At 41.5% G+C, this 18,395-nt stretch overlaps 2 protein-coding genes across 3 annotated transcripts in view; one reads left to right on the top strand and one right to left on the bottom strand.

Moving 5' to 3' along the window:
• Positions 1 to 336: 336 nt before the first annotated feature.
• ARIH2 (ariadne RBR E3 ubiquitin protein ligase 2) overlaps positions 337 to 18,395 on the top strand; it is a 55,077-nt gene continuing 37,018 nt past the window's right edge. The window contains exons 1-3 of one of the 2 annotated variants that reach the window (XM_025988553.2): positions 337 to 496; positions 3,471 to 3,532; positions 5,756 to 6,098. In XM_025988553.2, the coding sequence (XP_025844338.1) occupies positions 5,850 to 6,098 (249 nt within the window). In that variant the 5' untranslated portion in view covers positions 337 to 496; positions 3,471 to 3,532; positions 5,756 to 5,849. The remainder of the gene's footprint in view (positions 497 to 3,470; positions 3,533 to 5,755; positions 6,099 to 18,395) is intronic. The other variant, XM_025988568.2, reaches the window with a different exon arrangement.
• On the bottom strand, positions 16,741 to 17,684 carry LOC112911883 (large ribosomal subunit protein eL8). The gene has a single exon (XM_025988577.2). The coding sequence runs from the start codon at positions 17,601 to 17,603 to the stop codon at positions 16,803 to 16,805; it is 801 nt and encodes a 266-aa protein (XP_025844362.2). The 5' UTR covers positions 17,604 to 17,684; the 3' UTR covers positions 16,741 to 16,802.

Below are 18,395 nucleotides of genomic sequence, written 5' to 3'. Positions count from 1 at the left end.
TATGTGCACTACACTCGAATACAAACGGTGGAGAGAGCAGTCCGTCAAGAAAGGCGCTGGTTAAAAGGATCCCGGCGGGCGGCGAGAGCAGGCGAAAGCCGGAAGAGTTCCCTTGACCATTCTCCAATAAGCCGACTCCTCTCCCCTGCTGCCTCCCGCAGTCGTGGGCGCCGGCGGTGCCGGGTCACACTCGAGATCGGAGCGCTGGGCTGCAATGACGCGTTGGCCTGCAATGAAGCGTTGGCCAAGGGACGATACCACTCGGCACCAGTCGCGACCCCAGCGACCGCGGGTCGACCCCAGGCCGGAAGTGACGCAGCCGCACCGAGCACTTCCGGAGCTGCGGAGACTGCTCCGCGGGAGGAAGGAGCGCGGGCCTTGACCGGCGTCGGCCCGTCGCCTCCGCCGCCGCCTCTGCGCCTGTGTCCGGTTCCTCTGGCCCGGCCCGGCCCGGTCTGGCTCGCCCGGGCTCAGCGGCCACGGGCTCCGGCTCCCGGTAAGTGTGCGGCGCGGGTCGCGGCCTTGTTTACCCCGGCAGGCCGGGGAGGGGGGGGTGGGCTCTCCGCGCGCCTCCCTAGACGGACCGGGGCTCCGCCTTCGTCGCCGCCCGCGAGGCCCCGGTGCCCCTGGCCGCCGGTTCCCAGTCTCAGCGCCCAGCACCGCCCGTGAAGGGGGTGGCTCAAGGCTACGACCCGGGCGGGCGCGCGCCTGGCGTCTGTTTCCTCCTCCTGCTGTCTTTCCAGCTCCCAGAGAGGTCGGAGGCCAGTGCCTCTGACCGACTGGCGCTGGCGCATCTGGGCCCTCCCCGCCGGGCGCGCCAGGGATACGCGCCGCCTCCGGGGCTCCCCACTCTAGTCTTCATTCCGAGCCCTGGCAGTGCCACCCGTGCAGTTGGTTAACGCTCGCCTGCGAAGGGTGCCCCTGCGCGTGGGCTCCGTGTCCTCGCGGCTGCCCCTGCGCCTCGGTAGAAACGTGCGGCGTGCGGCCCAGGAGCGGCGGCGCCTCTGCCGGGTCGCCGGACCCTGCTGTGCTAGCGGTAGGAGAGACAGCCGTGTTGGCGGATGACTTCACCTCTGTACTGACTGTTGCTCTGTCCTGTAGAACTTTATGCCACAATGGACATATTCTATACTTCTGTTCTTAAGTAGGTAGCCACTAGCCACACATGCCTACTGAGCATTTTGACTTTTGACTAGTGCGACTGAAAAAAACAAATTTTAGGTGTTTGTTTCATTTTTAAATTAAAATAGCCACATGGGGCGAGTGGCTACTGTATTAGGCAGGATAGTATAGTGTGTATGGTTTTGAAACTAAGTTACTGGTTCCTATTTTAAAAGTGTTAAGTAGTTTTCTTCGGAGATGTAGCCTTGATAAATGACTATTCAGAGTCAAATATTATGTCTAGAGTAAACATCTTCAGACTCGCCAAGAGTGTTTTGTTCTCGTCAACTTTAAACTGAGAGAGAAGTCTTTAGTTTGGATCCTTTAGGCCAGGGAGGGTGTCACGCCTCCTGAACACGTGACTTTGGCTCTGGGGGAAAAGTAATTTCCATTATTCCTTTTCTGTCTGGGGTAGAGGGATAATATTTAACATCCAAAAGAAATCGAGGCCGTGCCATCAGTTCTATTTATAAGGCAATAACATTCTGACCCCTTTGAGCAATGTCAGCACTCTTTTGAGTAGAATTAGGGATATTTAACTTTGAAAAGATTAAAAATTAAGTTTTTATTTAAATATGGACCTAGAATACCCACAAAGTGTGAAATGACTTTCTCGTTTTTGGAGAGGAGTCTGAAGTTCTCCCCTGCTTCTTGAATATTTAGTGGGTGAGAAGCCTCTAAGCTCAGATCCTGGGGAGAAATCCAGAGAAAGTGGCAAGCATGGTCTTTTGTTTCTTGTGATTCTGGAGGCATCTTTGTGGATAGTATTAATTTCTCTGGAAGGGTGGTGCAGAGTTATGAATCCCCAAAACCAGTGGATCTGTTGGAAGTATGGACTCTGAGTAATACTGGTTGCTGGCAAGTTACTTAACCTTTTTGAACTGTAGCTTCATTCCTAAGAAGGAGATGATAGCCACTTTGTAGGTTTGTGAAGATTTAATGAGAATGAGTCAGACCTGAAATTGGCTCTCATTAAATGAGAACTAATATTGGTAGTAAAATTTTGTAGATGGGAGCAATATTTATAAGGTTTATTTGTCCAATAAGCAGTATCTTAAATAAAAATACAGGTAAAAGAAAAAGGATTTTAAAAAATCAGTTCTCTAATATTTTAGAAATAATCATCCGTGATCATTGTTTGGACTTTGATTTTCATTAAATTTATATTTACCAGTCTATGTTTGAAGTATTTTTTTTTTTTTGGAAGTTATAAGTTCTGATTTTCCACGAAATCTTAAAGGATAAAGAACTAGAGGGCAGTCCCGGTGGCTCAGCAGTTTAGCGCCGCCTTTGGCCGGGGGTGTGATCCTGGAGACCTGGGATCGAGTCTCGCATCCGGCTCCTTACATGGAGCCTGCTTCTCCCTCTGCCTGTGTCTCTGCCCCTCTCTCTCTCTCTGTGTCTCTCATGAATAAATAAATAAAATCTTAAAAAAGAAAAAAAGAAATAGACATAAGATTTCTAATTGAGTAAGCAAGTAGTATTTATTCAGTCTTGGATAGTGGGATCTGTATCTCCGAGCAGGTCAAATGGCCTTTGAACATGTCAGAAGAGGTGGCAGATGGGTGTTACTATTGCCTACTGGGCATCCTGTTGGGAACATTTTTTATTTCAAAATAAATTTTTTGTGAGTAAGGTGAGATATGAAATATTTTGTGTTAGATTACTACCATGGAAATGACTTTATACTAAAAATCTCCCTTTAAGTCAGTTGCAATTTAGTTTGTCCACTTGAATGTAACATTTAGGATTGAAATTGTGATTGTAGGGCAGCCGGGTGGCTCAGCGGTTTAGCGCCACCTTCAGTCCAGGGCGTGATCCTGGAGTCCTGGGATCAAGTCCTGCATCATCAGGCTTCCTGCATGGGGCCTGTTTCTTCCTCTGCCTGTGTCTCTGCCTCTCTCTCTCTCTCTGTGTGTCTCTCATGAATAAGTAAATAAAATCTTAAAAAAAAAAAAAAAAAAAAAGAAATTGTGTTGGTAATTTAGGGAATCTGAACAATAGGAGAAATAAGGTAGTGGGTTTTCAAACTGAGGGAGGGAATTGGGTATCTATTTACATCACTAGTATTCCAGGTTAAATTATTATTGGCTGTTTACTTTGATGCTTTCTTTATTAGAAGGTTGTGTAACTCTTTTCATTATAATGACGTACGTGTTTCTGTGGGATTTATAAGAAAATAATTTCATAGTTACTTTGGCCCCTTGCTGCTTATTCTTTTACATGTCTTTGCTTTTTAAAAAAATAAATTTGCAAAACCAGGGTACCAACTTCAAAAATATAAATAGAATTTTCTTTTTTCATTTTAGATGGAAATTATATGACATAGAATATTTGGGGTGACATCTGGAAAGATCTTCAAGCATTACAGGTATTTTTATTTTAAAGATTAACTTTTTCTTCTAAAGGAGAAGTACCGTACTTCATTTGTAATTAGTTGGTTCTACCATATAAGACAATTCGTTAAAAGTCAAATTGCAAAATTATATTACTGCTGTCTCATTAATATGATTTTTAAAAAACTGAGTACTTATGGTTAGCATGTCAAACTTAGATTCACTGATATTTTTATAATATTAAAACGTGGCTCTGTAGTACTTTGGACTGGTTACATGTTCAGCACACTTGGGATTTTTTTACACATTTATTTCAATGTATTTCATTTTTATTTTTTGTCTTAATTATGGTGGTTTTTTTTTTTTTTTTTTTGACAGATTCTTTTTTTTTTTTTTTGACAGATTCTTTTTTTCTTTAAGATTATTTTATTGGGACACCTGGGTGGATCAGCGGTTGGGCACCTGCCTTTGGCTCAGGTTGTGATCTCGGGATCCGGGATCGAGTCCTGCATCGGGCTCCCTGCGAGGAGCTTGCTTCTCCCTCTATGTCTCTGCCTCTCTTCTCAGTCTGTGTCTCTCATGAATAAATAAATAAATCTTTATTTATTTTTATTTTTTTTAAGATTTTATTTATTTATTTGTAGAGACAGAGAGAGAGAGAGAGGCAGAGACACAGGCAGAGGGAAAAGCAGGCTCCATGCAGGGAGCCCGACGTGGGACTCGATCCCAAGACTCCAGGATCATGCCCTGGACTGAAGGTGGTGCTAAACCACTGAGCCACCCGGGATGTCCTAAACAAATCTTTAAAAAAAAACGATTATTTTATTTATTTTAGAGAGAGAAAATGCGCATGGTGAGAGCAGGTGGAGGGGCAGAGGGAGAGGGAGAGAATCTCAGGCAGACTCCCTGCTGATCTCACTGTCCTGAGATCTTCACCTGAACTGAAGTCAAGAGTTGGACACTTAACCTACTCAGCCACCCAGGCACTCCCTTGAGAGATTATCTATTTCAAATAGGCTTTATATATACTTTTATATTTAATCTAGATTTGGTTATGAGTTAGTTATATACCATCCAATACAGCTGCTCTTGCATTTTAAAGTTCTATTAGCTTTTAGATTTTGAAAATTTATTAATAGAGAGCATGCACACAACTGGGGGAGGGGCAGAGGGAGAGGGAGAAGCAGGCTCCCCACTGAGCAGGGAACCTAACCTGGGGCTCCAATCCCAGGGCCTGAGATTGTTACCTGAGCCAGAGGCAGCTGTTTAACTAGTTTTTAGATTTAGATCACTACTTAAGGGGCACCTGAGTGGCTGTGGTTGAGCATGTGCCTTCAGCTCAGATCATGATCCTGGGGTCCTGGGATCGAGTCTCACGTCAAGCTCTCCACAGGGAGCCTGTTTCTTCCTCTGCCTATGTCTCTGCCTCTCTCTGTGTCTCTCATGAATGAATAAATACAATCTTTAAAAAAAAAATCACTAAATACTGTTTTTTGCAGATGATCTTGAACTATAGTACTTGTGCAGAAAAGTTAATGGCTATTTACCACAATCTCTGTATATCTATAGTTTTCCTTCACTATTGGATCAATTTCTTTGCATCAAAGTACTGTTTTTAAAGGATCAGTAAAATCCTTTAAAACTGGAAAAAAAATCCTGAAAAATCACTTAACTTTGCAGACTAGAGGAGGATGTTGAAAAGCCTTGTAGCTTTTATGTTTTCTTTACTCACCATGTACCTGTTTTCTAGATATCTGAGAGTGATATTTGTGAAAGAGTAGTGTTCTTTTCATGGACATTGTAGTGAGAAGGAACTGTGTCATTTGTATACTGTCTGTGTCATTACTTAGTAGGGCATAATTAGCAAAGAGATTTTAAATTTTGGTAGCTCAGCCTTTAGGTTTCTTCCCCTGTGGGCCTCCAACTGTGGGGATGTGCCTCTATCTTAAGGATTCCTGCAGGAAGGATAAGTCAGTGGGAATTTGACCCCTTGACATAGAGAAGACAGCCTTCCTGACTCTTTCATGCCAGGCCCTTCATGTGAAATTACCATTATTAGCTGCTTCTGCCCCTCAAGGAGAGAGTTTCTTTAGATAAGCCTGGGTAGGGAGATGATGGTGACATTTCGTAAATGGGACTAGAGTTGGCATAGGCCATAATGGGGGTAGGACCAGGCTATGCTATTTTATTCTTGAGTGGTTACTGTTATAATTTCTCACAGTGAAAGTAACACTAATTTTTTTCTTTTCCTTCCTTAGAAGACAAAAAACACTAATGCATTTGAGAAAGTGGTAAAGTTTGGGGGGAGGGAAAAAACTGCTTTCCTGATCTGCAACTTGGCTGGATGCTAAGATGTCTGTGGACATGAATAGCCAGGGGTCTGACAGCAATGAAGAGGACTATGACCCAAATTGTGAGGAGGAAGAAGAGGATGAGGACCCAGGGGACATAGAGGACTATTACGTGGGAGTAGCCAGCGATGTGGAGCAGCAGGGGGCTGACGCCTTTGATCCCGAGGAGTACCAGTTCACCTGCTTGACCTACAAGGAGTCCGAGGGTGCCCTCAATGAGCACATGACCAGCTTAGCCTCTGTCCTAAAGGTGAGCAGTGTTGTCAATTTCAAGTGTAATTTACCCTAATTAAATCTAAATATGAGCTGTTGCTAACTGATGTCTCCTCCACATTGATTGAATGGCGCTGTAAGTGAAACCAGATTTAGGTATATGTTGGATTGGTTGGACACATTTAATGCTTTACCTTGTTTTCTAAAATATGCATATTTAAGACCCTCAAATTCCTAACCATTAAGGATTGGAAAGGAAGAATGGGGTAGATTTAGGATAGATTGGAAGTACACTGAAGCAGAATTATGTAGGTTAACACTGGTTTCAGAAAGTGAGTCTTATGAAACTTTATGAGATAAGATATAATTAGCCTCAGAATCACCATCCTGTACACAACTATGTGTGAGTTTCTGGCAGATGTCTTGAGAGGTGCCCAGGGTGTGCCCTGAATAATCGGTGCCTCTGGTCTGATTGAACTCCGTTGTTTCATGTGCTAATGTCTAATGTTGAAAGAGATTTTAGCTTGTATCTCCTTGATTTGGGGGGTGTTCTATGGAAATTTTAAAGAGTTTTTTATTCCTGCAAAAATCTTATTTTTAACAATTAAGCTAGCATGTTTTTCATTCTTGCACTTCAGGCCAGTTATTGTCTTCACCACGTATGTTTCGTGCTATGCAATATTAGACTAGTACATAGTATACTCACATAAAACATTGTGTACTATGAATATTTTTATGGGCATTTAGACAATATCCCAGCATGTTTCTTTCTCTTCTACTGTTGGCCATTATGTGAAAGTGGGGCCATTTCTCTTATTTCACTGTTTTCACTGCCCTTTCTTCAGGAACTGTTATATGGATCTTGTTAATTTGTTTAAAGTGAAGGTCAAGGACACTTTGGCATGATTTAATCCGCATAATTTTCTTGTTATTTAAATGAAAGTAACGAAGGTGTGTTGTGTGTGATTTCTATAAAAGCTGCTTTATCTACTATTATCTACTGTTTTATCTATTTTAGGGATTCCCCCACCCCCACCCCCACCCCACCCCCGTAGCCAGCAAAGATTCACTAATAGCTTGGATTTAGATACTCAGGGCTTTATTAGCAGCTAGTGGGAAGTTGAAATATACAGCTTTTTTTGTGATTTGCTCCTGGAAGTATTGCAGACTTCCTCTCCTTGTGTTCAGCAAAAAATTGAAGAACGGAGACCCATTGGAACCTCTGTATTTGGGATTTCTACACTATAGCTTTAGCAAAGCTACTGGGACCTCTGTTTCTAGAGGACATTTCCCTGATAGAAAAGGCATCAGATCTCTTCCTCACAAACACCTCTTTATCTGGTCAGCTAGTTTCTTTTGCTTTAACGGTATCGTCAGGTCATACACAGTGTTGGTATTTATTTATTTATTTATTTATTTATTTATTTATTTATTTATTTATGTGTTGGTATTTAAAATTAGAAAAGGTATCATCAGGTGTGTGGCTATATGCTGGACAGTATCAGTTGACTGAGTTCATCAGATGTTCTCATTTGTGTTTGTTGGGATCCCTGGGTGGCGCAGCGGTTCGGCGCGATACTGGAGACCCGAGATTGAATCCCACATCAGGCTCCCGGTGCATGGAGCCTGCTTCTCCCTCCGCCTGTGTCTCTGCCTCTCTCTCTCCCTCTGTGACTATCATAAATAAATAAAAAAAATTAAAAAAAAAAAGAATTGTGTTTGTCGGGGATCCCTGGGTGGCTCAGCAGCTTGGCTCCTGCCTTTGGCCCAGGGCAGGATCCTGGAGTCCCGGGATCAAGTCCCGCATCGGGCTCCCGGCATGGAGCCTGCTTCTCCCTCTGCCTGTGTCTCTGCCTCTCTCTCTCTCTCTCTCATAAATAAATAAATAAATCTTAAAAAAAAAAAAAGAATTGTGTTTGTCAGGCCCTCTGTGCTGACTTTCCTACCCTGTAAGAGACAATTGAGGAGCCCAGAAACCTCTCCTCATTTTTTTTTTTAATTGTGGTAAAATACATGTAACATTTACCATTTTACATTCTTCCTTATTATTAAGCTAATTCGGGGTCAGCCCTCTGAAAAGTCTTCTCCGGATAGAAAGGCCTCCCTTTGCTTCCTCACTTTTTATCCCCTCAGGGCTCCTTCAGAGTCTAGCTTGTACTTTTCCCCCAAGTAAGCTTTCTTGAGACCCTGCAACACAGTGGTTGTACCCTCCTTTGTTCTCAGTGCCTGAACATTACAACTCATGTATATTAGAGCACATACTGCAGTCTTTGAACAGCTTTATGTTGTTTTACTTTTTCGTGTATTTTTGCATGATCTCTCCAACTAGATTGTCACTTCTTGGAGGGCACAAACTGCTTTATACCTTTTCTTCCCATCATTCCTGTCACAGTGTTTACTCCTTAATAGTGTTGAATAATTTCATGGATACCATGAATTTTGTCAGCTGTTGATAACAATAGCTGATGCTGTTGGTGTGAGTCAGATTTCCTAGTCCCTCTGCTGTACATCTCTGCTGTCATGAAAAGGCATTGTTCTGACCGTCAAGAGCATGAAAAGAAGGAGCAAAAAGAACTTGGTATAGAGATGAAGAAATAAAAAGAAAGTTGAAACACAAGGAAAGGATTAAAGAGAAAAATGGGGCAAAGGGGGGAAAATAGTCCATGAAAATTTAGATCACAGTAAAATATTTTTCCCCCTCCCTAGACCTCACTGAGAACTATGCTAATAACCATTTTCTTTCTGGGGCTGGGCAGCAAGGGTCCTGGCTCTTTTGGTGGCTTGGCTGCACATAAAGGGACTCAGTGATATTTTAAGTAGTTCAGGAAGAGACCAGGCAAAAATAGCCTGGTTGAGAGTAAAAGAGAGGGATCACATACAATCTTCCTTTTTCAGTCTGGATAAAAACTAATGTTTTTATTTTTGTAATTAATATCTCATGGGACGGGAGGGCTGCATTTATAGAATGGTGTTTATTGGTGCTTTGGCTCTTCTAGCTCCCCTGTTGCATGTGTATCTGAGAGTGGAGATTAATGGTGATCATTCAGATTACTACTGATGTCCCCTCTTGGTCATGGTGCTGTTTGTACAATTCTGCGACATATTGAAATATTTAATTCTTTCATATGATTTAGGTGTTATTTGGCTGGTAGAAAATATGACATGTTTGTGGTTTAAAATTATAGCCATATGAACAGTTGTTTATGAATGGAAGCTAAGTTTGAGGACTGGCTCGACTTTTTCACTGATAGTCATGTCTGTTTTATTTGTTTTGTTTGTGTGTTGGCAGTTGCCTATGGATGAGCTGTTGTCCAGCATAAAATTGACCCTTTTATTTATTGCCTTTTGAGATTTGATATCTCTTAAATATTAAAATTCCAATTGGGCACTGCGTTTTTGGTTTAGTGAAGGCCCTTGGTGTCAGGGTAACTTCCTATATGTGTTGTGAGACAAATCCCATGAATTAGATCATTAATTGAGAAAGGAGAGTGCCCAGGAAATCAGATTAAGGGCTAAGAACAGACAACAGAGAAAATGCTTATCTGGTATTGTGAGGAAACTACTGTTTTTCAAATATGGCAAAACGGAAGCGTTGTTTTTAGAATGAGCTATCATCTTACACAGATAGAATACAGTTGACCCTTAAGCAATGGTGGGGATTAGGGGTGCCAACCCCACACTGCCAAGAATCCATTTATAACTTTCTTGACTCCTCCAAAACTTTTTTTTTTTTTTTTAAGATTTTATTTATTTACTCGTGAGAGACAGAGAGAGAGAAGAGAGGCAGAGGGAGAGACACAGGCAGAGGGAGAAACAAGCTCCATGCAGGTCGCCCAATGTGGGACTCGATCCCGGGTCTCCAGGATCACACCCTGGACTCAGGGCGGCGCTAAACCCTGAGCCACCTGGGCTGCCCTCCCCCAAAACTTAATACTAGTAGTTTACTGTTGATTGGAAGCCTTACCAATAGCAGAAACAGTCAATTAACACATGTTCTGTATGTTATATGTATTATATACTGGATTCTTACAATAAAATAAGATGATGAAAAGAAAATGTTAAAATCATAAGGAAAAGACATTTGCAGTATTACATTGTAAAAGATTTGTGCGTAAGTGGCTCTGTGCAGTTTAAACCCATGTTCAAGTATCAACTGTAGTCATTAGAGGTTAGATGATTGCCAGGTGAGATATGATGTTGTAGAAGGGGGAAAAAATCTCTGACAAATATTTTGTAGTGATTATGTATGTCTTAAGGAAAGTCTTTAAGGAAAAGAAAGTTCTCTTTTTAAAACACTTTATTTTTATATGAAACTCACACAAAGATTATTTGAGTGTTATTGTTATAGATGAGATAGGCCTTTTCTAGTAATAACAGCCATTTTTATTGCAAAATGTGCAGTAGTTAGCCAAGAAGAATTTTGGCTTCAGTGAATCCTATTAGTACTATTTTATGAAACTCCTGAGGCATTTGCTATCAGGCTGCTCAGAAAGGGATCAGCCTCAGGCTGGCTTTTATTTATGATGGGCCAGAGGAGTCTCCCACATGCTTTGCTCCTCCTGTCAGCAGCATGGTTAGGATGTGGGCAGGAGAGAAGTGTGGTTCAGGGCCCTACCCAAATGCATTAGAAAGAAGAAATAATTCCACTTTAGGCTAGATCTGGTCTAATGGGACAAAAGTGAGCTATCAGCTCTGTGTTATGGGAGAACCTTGAAGGTGGAGTGGAAGGGCAGTGAATCCAAGCCCAATGGGGTCAGTAAGCCGTGGGGGCAGGCAAGTTACCTTCTAAGCTAGAGTGGGAGACTAAGAGTACAGGTTAAAGGGAGTAAAATGTGGAAGATTGTGAATGCAACCTGAGGTCTCTTTACTACTGGAGGAAAGGAACAGATTTCTTTAAACTTCTTCAGTGCTGAATTGCACTGTTCACTTCTTAAGCCTGGGTGTTCCTCAGATGGGATTGGAGAAATAAACTGGTTATAATGAGCACTTTTACTACAATTCTTGCTTTATGAATTGCTGTGTTAACTATAGTAGAGCTGGGAAAATGTTACATAGAATACTTTATTTTGCCACTCCCTTGCTTGAATTTATTTTAAATCTAGTGTTTGATATTCAGCAAAATGTAGCTGGAAAATCTCTTTTATGACTCTTCTTCGGTGGATCATTTTTCCTCTTTGTGGATGAAGCATAATTAGTTTTCAGGGCTTCTGACTTGAAGTATGGAAGTCTTTATAGTCTCATGATCAAAACAGTCTTGTTTCTATGCATTTGTTACTGGTAACGTGAGCAATTGATGTTCTTCACGGAATACCTTATACTTAGTCTTTCATTTAAGTGGCACCAAGTTTCTATATAATATCTGGAAAACATTTTAATTTTACTTACTAAATCAACTTTTTTGTATTTTGATATAGTGGGATTTTAGACCTTTTTATTTGCATATTTGTTAATGGTAATTATTATTATTTTTTTATTTCTATCAATGGGAAAGTATCCTCAAGTTGGGCCTGGTAACACTGAGTGTTTGTGTGCTGAGCAGCCATCTGATTTCTATTTTTATGACCTGATGTCAGGTTTCTTTGCATGCCTGTATCTCAGTAGAATCTAGATTAAATTCCTGTGTTTGAAATAGTTGGTTGTTAGTGGGTGTGTTGACGTAATTCATGATGCTTTAGTTTGGAAATCTGATGTTTGTTTTACTATGTACAAATTTATTTTTTAAAGGGAGATGAAGAATGTCCAGAGTGACATTGAGAATTGCCTAAGTACAACTAGTGTTCCAGTTGTCCCTATCTTGCCAATTTAGAAAGGTTATTGTCATCTCTGACTTTGTGTGCTCACTGAATACCTGGCACCACACACAACATGTTTATGGCCTTCCAGAAAAGAAGCTCTTCATCAGATTGAAGGCCAGCATTCAATCTAGTCTTTTTTCTTTTGCTTTCACACTATCATAGGAACCATGTGTGATCAAGGGGTGATTTTATTTTAAGATTTATTTTAGAGAGAGAAAGAGAGAGCACAAACAGGAAGAGGGTCAAAGAGAGAGGGAGAGAATCCCAAGCAGACTCCCTGCCTAGCTGACTACACAGACCTCAACTCCATGACCCCAAGATCACCACCCAAGCTGAAATTAAAAGTTGGCTGATCAACCAGCTGAGCCACCCAGGCACCCCCTCAAGGGGTGATTTTAATCTACATTTGTGTTCTAATCCTGAACTTATTTATATTTAACCTTTTATTGTTGAGCTGTTTCTATGGTACTTAAAAAATATCTTTCATAATTCCATTAACCTAAAATAAAAGTTTTGTTCCTTGCTTAGAATCCTTCAGGTCTTACCCATATTCATACATAATATTACTGTGCTTCAATTCATTCAACCAATATTTATTGAGCACTTACTATGTGGTAGGCACTGGAAAAATAGCATCGAACAACATAGATGGTCCCTGCCCTAGTTGATGTTACATTCTGAAATTGTTATGTACGTGTATTTTTATATTCTGCTTTTTTCTTATATATAGGCATGTCTCAGAAATCTTGCAGGTTGGGTTTCAGGACCACTGTAATAAAGCAAATATCACAATAAAGCAAGTCAAATGAATTTTTTTGTTTTCCAGTGCATATAGAAGTTATGTTTACACTATACTGTAGTCTGTTAAGTATGCAGTAGTATTGTGTCTATAAAATAGTATGAATACCTTAATTAAAAAATACCTTGTTGCGGGATCCCTGGGTGGCGCAGCAGTTTGGCGCCTGCCTTTGACCCAGGGCGCGATCCTGGAGACCCAGGATCGAATCCCACGTCAGGCTCCCGGTGCATGGAGCCTGTTTCTCCCTCTGCCTGTGTCTCTGCCTCTCTCTCTCTCTCTCTCTGTGACTATCATAAATAAATAAAAATTAAAAAAAAAAATACCTTATTGCTAAAAAATGCTAACCATTACCTGAGCTTTCACTGAGTCGTAGTTAACTTGTCATAGATCACTATAACAAGCATAATAATAATGAAAAAACTTGAAGTATGGCAGGAGTTACCAAAATGTGACACAGAGACCTGAAGTAAAGCAAATGCTATTAGAAAAGTGGTACCAGTAGAGTTACTTGATGCAGAGTTACCACAAATCTTTGACTTATTAAAAAAATACAGTATCTGCAAAGTACAATGAAATGAGGTATGCCTGTATTTCAAGTATTTCCCCATTTTTACTTCATTCTCATAAATCACTTTAAATGGCTGAATATCAAACCATAGTATTGAGGCATAATTTGCTCAAACTTTCACCATTGGGCATTTAGGTAAGTACTTATGTGTTGCAGTTCTTGGGGACTGGTTGTATTTCTATGAACATGAATGTGGCCTTTGTATCTGTGGGGCCTTGGCCAGAGCCTGGGCTAGTGATCAGATGGTTGGGCTCCATTCCCTTTTTTTGCCATTTAATATAGTGTGACCTTGGGCAAGTTCCTCAACATCTGTAAGATTCAATTTTCTCATCTGTAAAATGATAATACCTCTTTCACAGCATTAAATGAGATAATGTAAAGTGCCTGGCGCATGAAACAAATGGTCATGGTAGAGGCAGGGCAAGTACAGATCAAGTGGGATTGTTACTTTCACATGTTTGCCGTGATTCCTTAGAACACATCAGAATTGTGCATTTTCAATTATAGGGTAAAAGCCACATTGAAGAAGGTTCTAGGTGATATATTGCTGATGATGTCTCTGAGTATGCATGTGGTAGATGGATCATGTACTTTGGATTTTATTTATTTATTTATTTAGTTTTTTGCCTTTATTGGAAGCCTCTGGTTCCTTTCTCCTGGGGCCCACTAATAAGAAAAGTAAAAATAGCACAAAATGAATTTTGAATTGGAACCAGGAAAAGAATGCAGGGGAGCATAGTACCTGTCTTATTTCTACATTTTTGGTTGACTGCAGTGTTTGATCTTGGGCCTGCATTGACAGCACTAATTAATGAAGTACTTGGTTGATTTTGGAGTTCTTATTATTTGGGCATCTCCTTACTTTTCTTCAACTTGTGCTCTGTTCCATACCCCCTCACCCCTAATTTTTAATTTAGCCTTTCCCCTGCTGCCTTAGGAAAAGTTTGAGATTAGATTTCTCTGCCTGAAAGAGGGAAGTGTTAAGGAAAGATTTGAGACAGGTACAGAGTGAAATACAGGAAGCTTCTCATCTTGTTCTTCCTAAAATGTGTTTGCTCTGTGGCTTGATTACTCAAATTGACATGAATTGTCAGAATATGAAGCTTATGTTGTGTTCCCTTTTTTTGAACTGTCATGAAGCTTTATACACATGAAATGGTTTTACTGTGAAAACCGCAAGTTATCAGCCATAAACAGAAAAATGCAAGGAAAGTGAGCAAAAGGTTGGTTTGGAGAGTTTAAAAGAACAGAGCTGTTCTTACAGAAATGAACAAAGAGTGGTCTCCATCTGGGAAAGTTGCTCTCTTTGACTAGCGATTTCGTTCTTGGCCAGTACATGCTCTACCCATTCTCATTCCTTTTATCCCTTATTTTAGGTTCTCCCCATCATTTTGTAGAATCTGTAGATTCTGCCTTGCCTCCTTTTACAAGAAATAACTCCAATGCCATCAGACTTAGCTTCCTGGATTCTCTGTCTTGATTGGTGATACCACCATTCACCAAGCTGGAAGCTGAGGATTTCCCCTGACTCCCTTTTCCCACAAAGCCTTCCCTGGTCCCTTGGCAGAGTTGGACATTCCTGTCTCTGTACTACTCTGTGCATATTTCTTGCTGTGTATTTATGCTGATTAGAAACTGTGGGATATCTGGATGGCTCTGTGGTTAAGCGTCTGCCTTCATCTCAAGGTGTGATCCTGGAGGCTCAGGATCAAGTCCCACATCAGCTCCGTGCATGGAGTCTGCTTCTCCCTCTGCCTGTGTCTCTGCTTCTCTCTCTCTGTATCTCTCTCATGAATAAATAAATAAAATTTAAAACAACAACAACAACTGTTGTTTGTAAGCCAGGGTTTAAACTCTTTGACAGTTGCTTGTTGTTGATCTATCTAAGCTAGGTTTATAAATGCAAAAGTTGATAATTTAATCCCAGACCTCTATTTCTGTATTCTCCCATTTGTAAATAGAAGGTATACTGGTCAAAGGACTTCCATGAAGCTGAGTGAATTCTAAACAGAGACAGTATATACTTCGTAGATGTGTGGTTTCCAGCTTAGTGTGCATCTTAGAATTAGTTTTGTCAATTTTGATACAGAAACCTGAACTTCATGCAGACATAATAAAACAAAATCTTCAGAGGCAAGGTAAGAAATTATACATTATATTCATGTGGAGAATTCATGTAGAAGTACAAAAGAATTGTGAAACAATTATTAAAGCGAGGAGGAAAGAATGCGTCCTTTCTTGGGCTGCTGAAACGATGTGTCCAATGTTCAGAGCGTACTGGTTTCATAACTGGAGTGGGATTAGGATAAAGACACCCACGTATACTGGCAAGTTGGATGTTTCCTGTATTTTTTTTCCTGTAATATTTTTGATGTCTAACGGTAACTTTCTATGTAATTGGTTATCGAGATAAAAGCGGGTTCTTTGGTCCATGTAGATAATGAGTAGCCATAAAAATGACTAATAATATCTGCAATCATAAATACAATGTGAATGTTTTAAAAGTTTTGAATTTTATGATGTAGAACACATCAGACCTTTTTTTGAAGGTGTGTTAACATTGGCTTCTGCTGCAAGATGGTTGGCTCCCCTCACATACCTTTGTCCCCCCCATTTGTCTTTGTTTGATATTCAGATGTCTGTAACAGTTTTATTTGCAACAGCCAAAAACTGGTAACAACCCAAATATCCACAAACAGATGAATAAACAAATAGTGGCATGCCTATTAAACAACATATCTCTTAGCAGTATAAAAAGTGAATGGCTCATAAGCCTCATTGGTAAATCCCAAAAAAGTATGCATGAGGGAAAAGAGTAAATATTTTATGATTTATTTATTTATTTTTTATGATTTCAGTCATAAAATTCTAGAAAATGAAAACCCATTGTGAAGTAAAGTAAATCAGTGAGATACCTGGTTGAGTGTCTGTCTTTGGGTCAGGGCGTGGTCCTAGGGTTCTGGGATGAGTCCCGCATCGGACTCCCTGTGGGGAGCCTGCTTCTCCCTCTGCCTATGTCTCTGCCTCAATCTCTGTCTCTCATGGATAAATAAATAAAATCTTAAAAAAAAAAAAAAAAAAGTAGGGCAGCCCAGGTGGCCCAGCAGTTTAGATCCTGGGGACCCGGGATCTTGAGTCCCACATCGGGCTCCCTGCATGGAGCCCGTTTCTCCCTCTGCTTGTGTCTCTGCCTCTCTCTCTCTCTCTCTCTCTTTTTTTTTTGTTTTCTTTTTATACGATTTATGTGGATTAGGTATGAGCGGTATGAATAAATCCATACAGTACACATGCCGTGCTTGCCTTTTCTACCTATGCAACAATCTGATCATAATCAGTGGGTTCAAGTACCATGTACCAAGGTGTGAGTGAGCTGCTTGTTCAGAACCATCGCCTTGCACCCCCCACATAGCACGTCGTCTTCCCCCAACTCCCACCCCGCATCAAATACAAATCCTGGATTTTAAACAACTTTAACTTACGGTAACAAGATCAAGTATATTCAACCCCAAATACCCACTGACACTCACTGAAAGAGAACCTTTTATTACTTTTATGTACAGAAAGTTCAACAGCGTCCACTCAGCCCAGCTTGGTGGCCAGTTCTTTAGCCTTTGCTTTTTCCAGCTTGGCGATGCGAGCCACTGACTTCAGACCCAGGACGTTGCCTCCCCAGTGGCGGCGGATCTCATCATATCTGTCGTTGTAATTGGTCCTGATGGCTTCTACCAGCTTAGCCAGAGCTCCCTTGTCTTCCGAGTTAACCTGTGTGAAAGCGACAGTGGTGCAGGTCTTCCTGTGGACCAGACGCCCCAGCCTGGCCTTCCCCTTGATAATGCAGTAAGGAACCCCCATCTTGCGACACAGGGCAGGCAGGAAGACAACCAGCTCAATGGGATCCACATCATGGGCTATCACTACCAGCTGAGCCTTCTTGTTTTCCACCAAGGTGGTGACAGTGTTAACCCCAGCTCGAAGGACAGGCGGCCTCTTAGTGGGGACATCCCCTTTGCCCGCAGCTTTCTTCTCGGCCCGGGCCAACAGCCTCTGCTTCTTCTCTTGCTTAGTCTCTGGTCTGTACTTGTGCGCCAGCTTAAGCAGTTGTGTAGCTGTTTGGCGGTCCAAGGCCTGGGTGAACTGGTTAATGGCAGGAGGCACCTTGAGACGTTTATACAGGATGGCCCTCTGGCGCTGCAGCCGGATGTAGCGCGGCCACTTGACAAAGCGGGTGAGGTCCCTCTTGGGCTGGATGTCCTGTCCGATGCCGAAGTTCTTAGGCCTCTTCTCGAACAGGGGGTTGACCACCTTCTTGGCCTCCTGCTTCTTCACCACGGCAGGGGCCGGGGCCACCTTCTTCCCCTTCGCCTTCTTCCCTTTCGGCATCTTGGCTTGTCGGAGAGGAGACTCTCTCTCTCTCTCTTTTCTCTGTGTTTCTCATGAATAAATAAATAAAATCTTAAAAAAAAAAAGTAAATCAGTGGTTGGAGAGTTGGGGAAGGCACAGAGAGATTATGAAGAGCATGAGGTAAGAGCATGAGGTAAATTTAGAGGTAGTTTTCGATTTTGAAATATTAAAATGAAAGTAAAGGTGTATGTATTCATGTTATAAACTCATAACACAACAAAGAGAGTAGGTTGAGGGGACTGGCATGTGAGGACCTTACACACAGGAGCCAGTTTGTCCAGCAGATCTTTGAAGAGATTGTGGGCTCTGATTTGACTGGCAAAGGCTGGAAGAGATAAATGAATTGTAAATGAGGGGATTAATTAAAGATTTCCTTTTTTTTTTTTTTAAGATTTTTTTAAAGATTTTATTTATTCATGAGAGACACACAGAGAGAGAGAGGGGCAGAGACATAGGCAGAGAGAGAAACAGGCTCCATGCAGGGAACCTAACGTGGGACTTGATCCCGGAACTCCAGGATCACACCCTGAGCCAAAAGTAGACACTCAACCACTGAGCCATCCCCTTGTCCCAAATTAAAGGCTTCTATATAAAATAGTCAACCATGCCCTCACTGGGTTTCTAGGCAAATAATCTGCTTATTTTTGAACATAGCATAACCCGGAGAGAAAGAGGGCCCTAAGAGAGTGTGAGATTGGACTGACTTCATTGGTCACTTTGGGGACTCTTGAGTCTTATTTATAAGCTTCCTCTAATTAAGCACCCTAAAA

The sequence above is a fragment of the Vulpes vulpes genome, chromosome 9 (genome assembly GCF_048418805.1).
Source record: "Vulpes vulpes isolate BD-2025 chromosome 9, VulVul3, whole genome shotgun sequence".
Taxonomy (NCBI): Eukaryota; Metazoa; Chordata; class Mammalia; order Carnivora; family Canidae; genus Vulpes; species Vulpes vulpes.
This window is presented reverse-complemented; position numbering and strand designations above follow the sequence as displayed.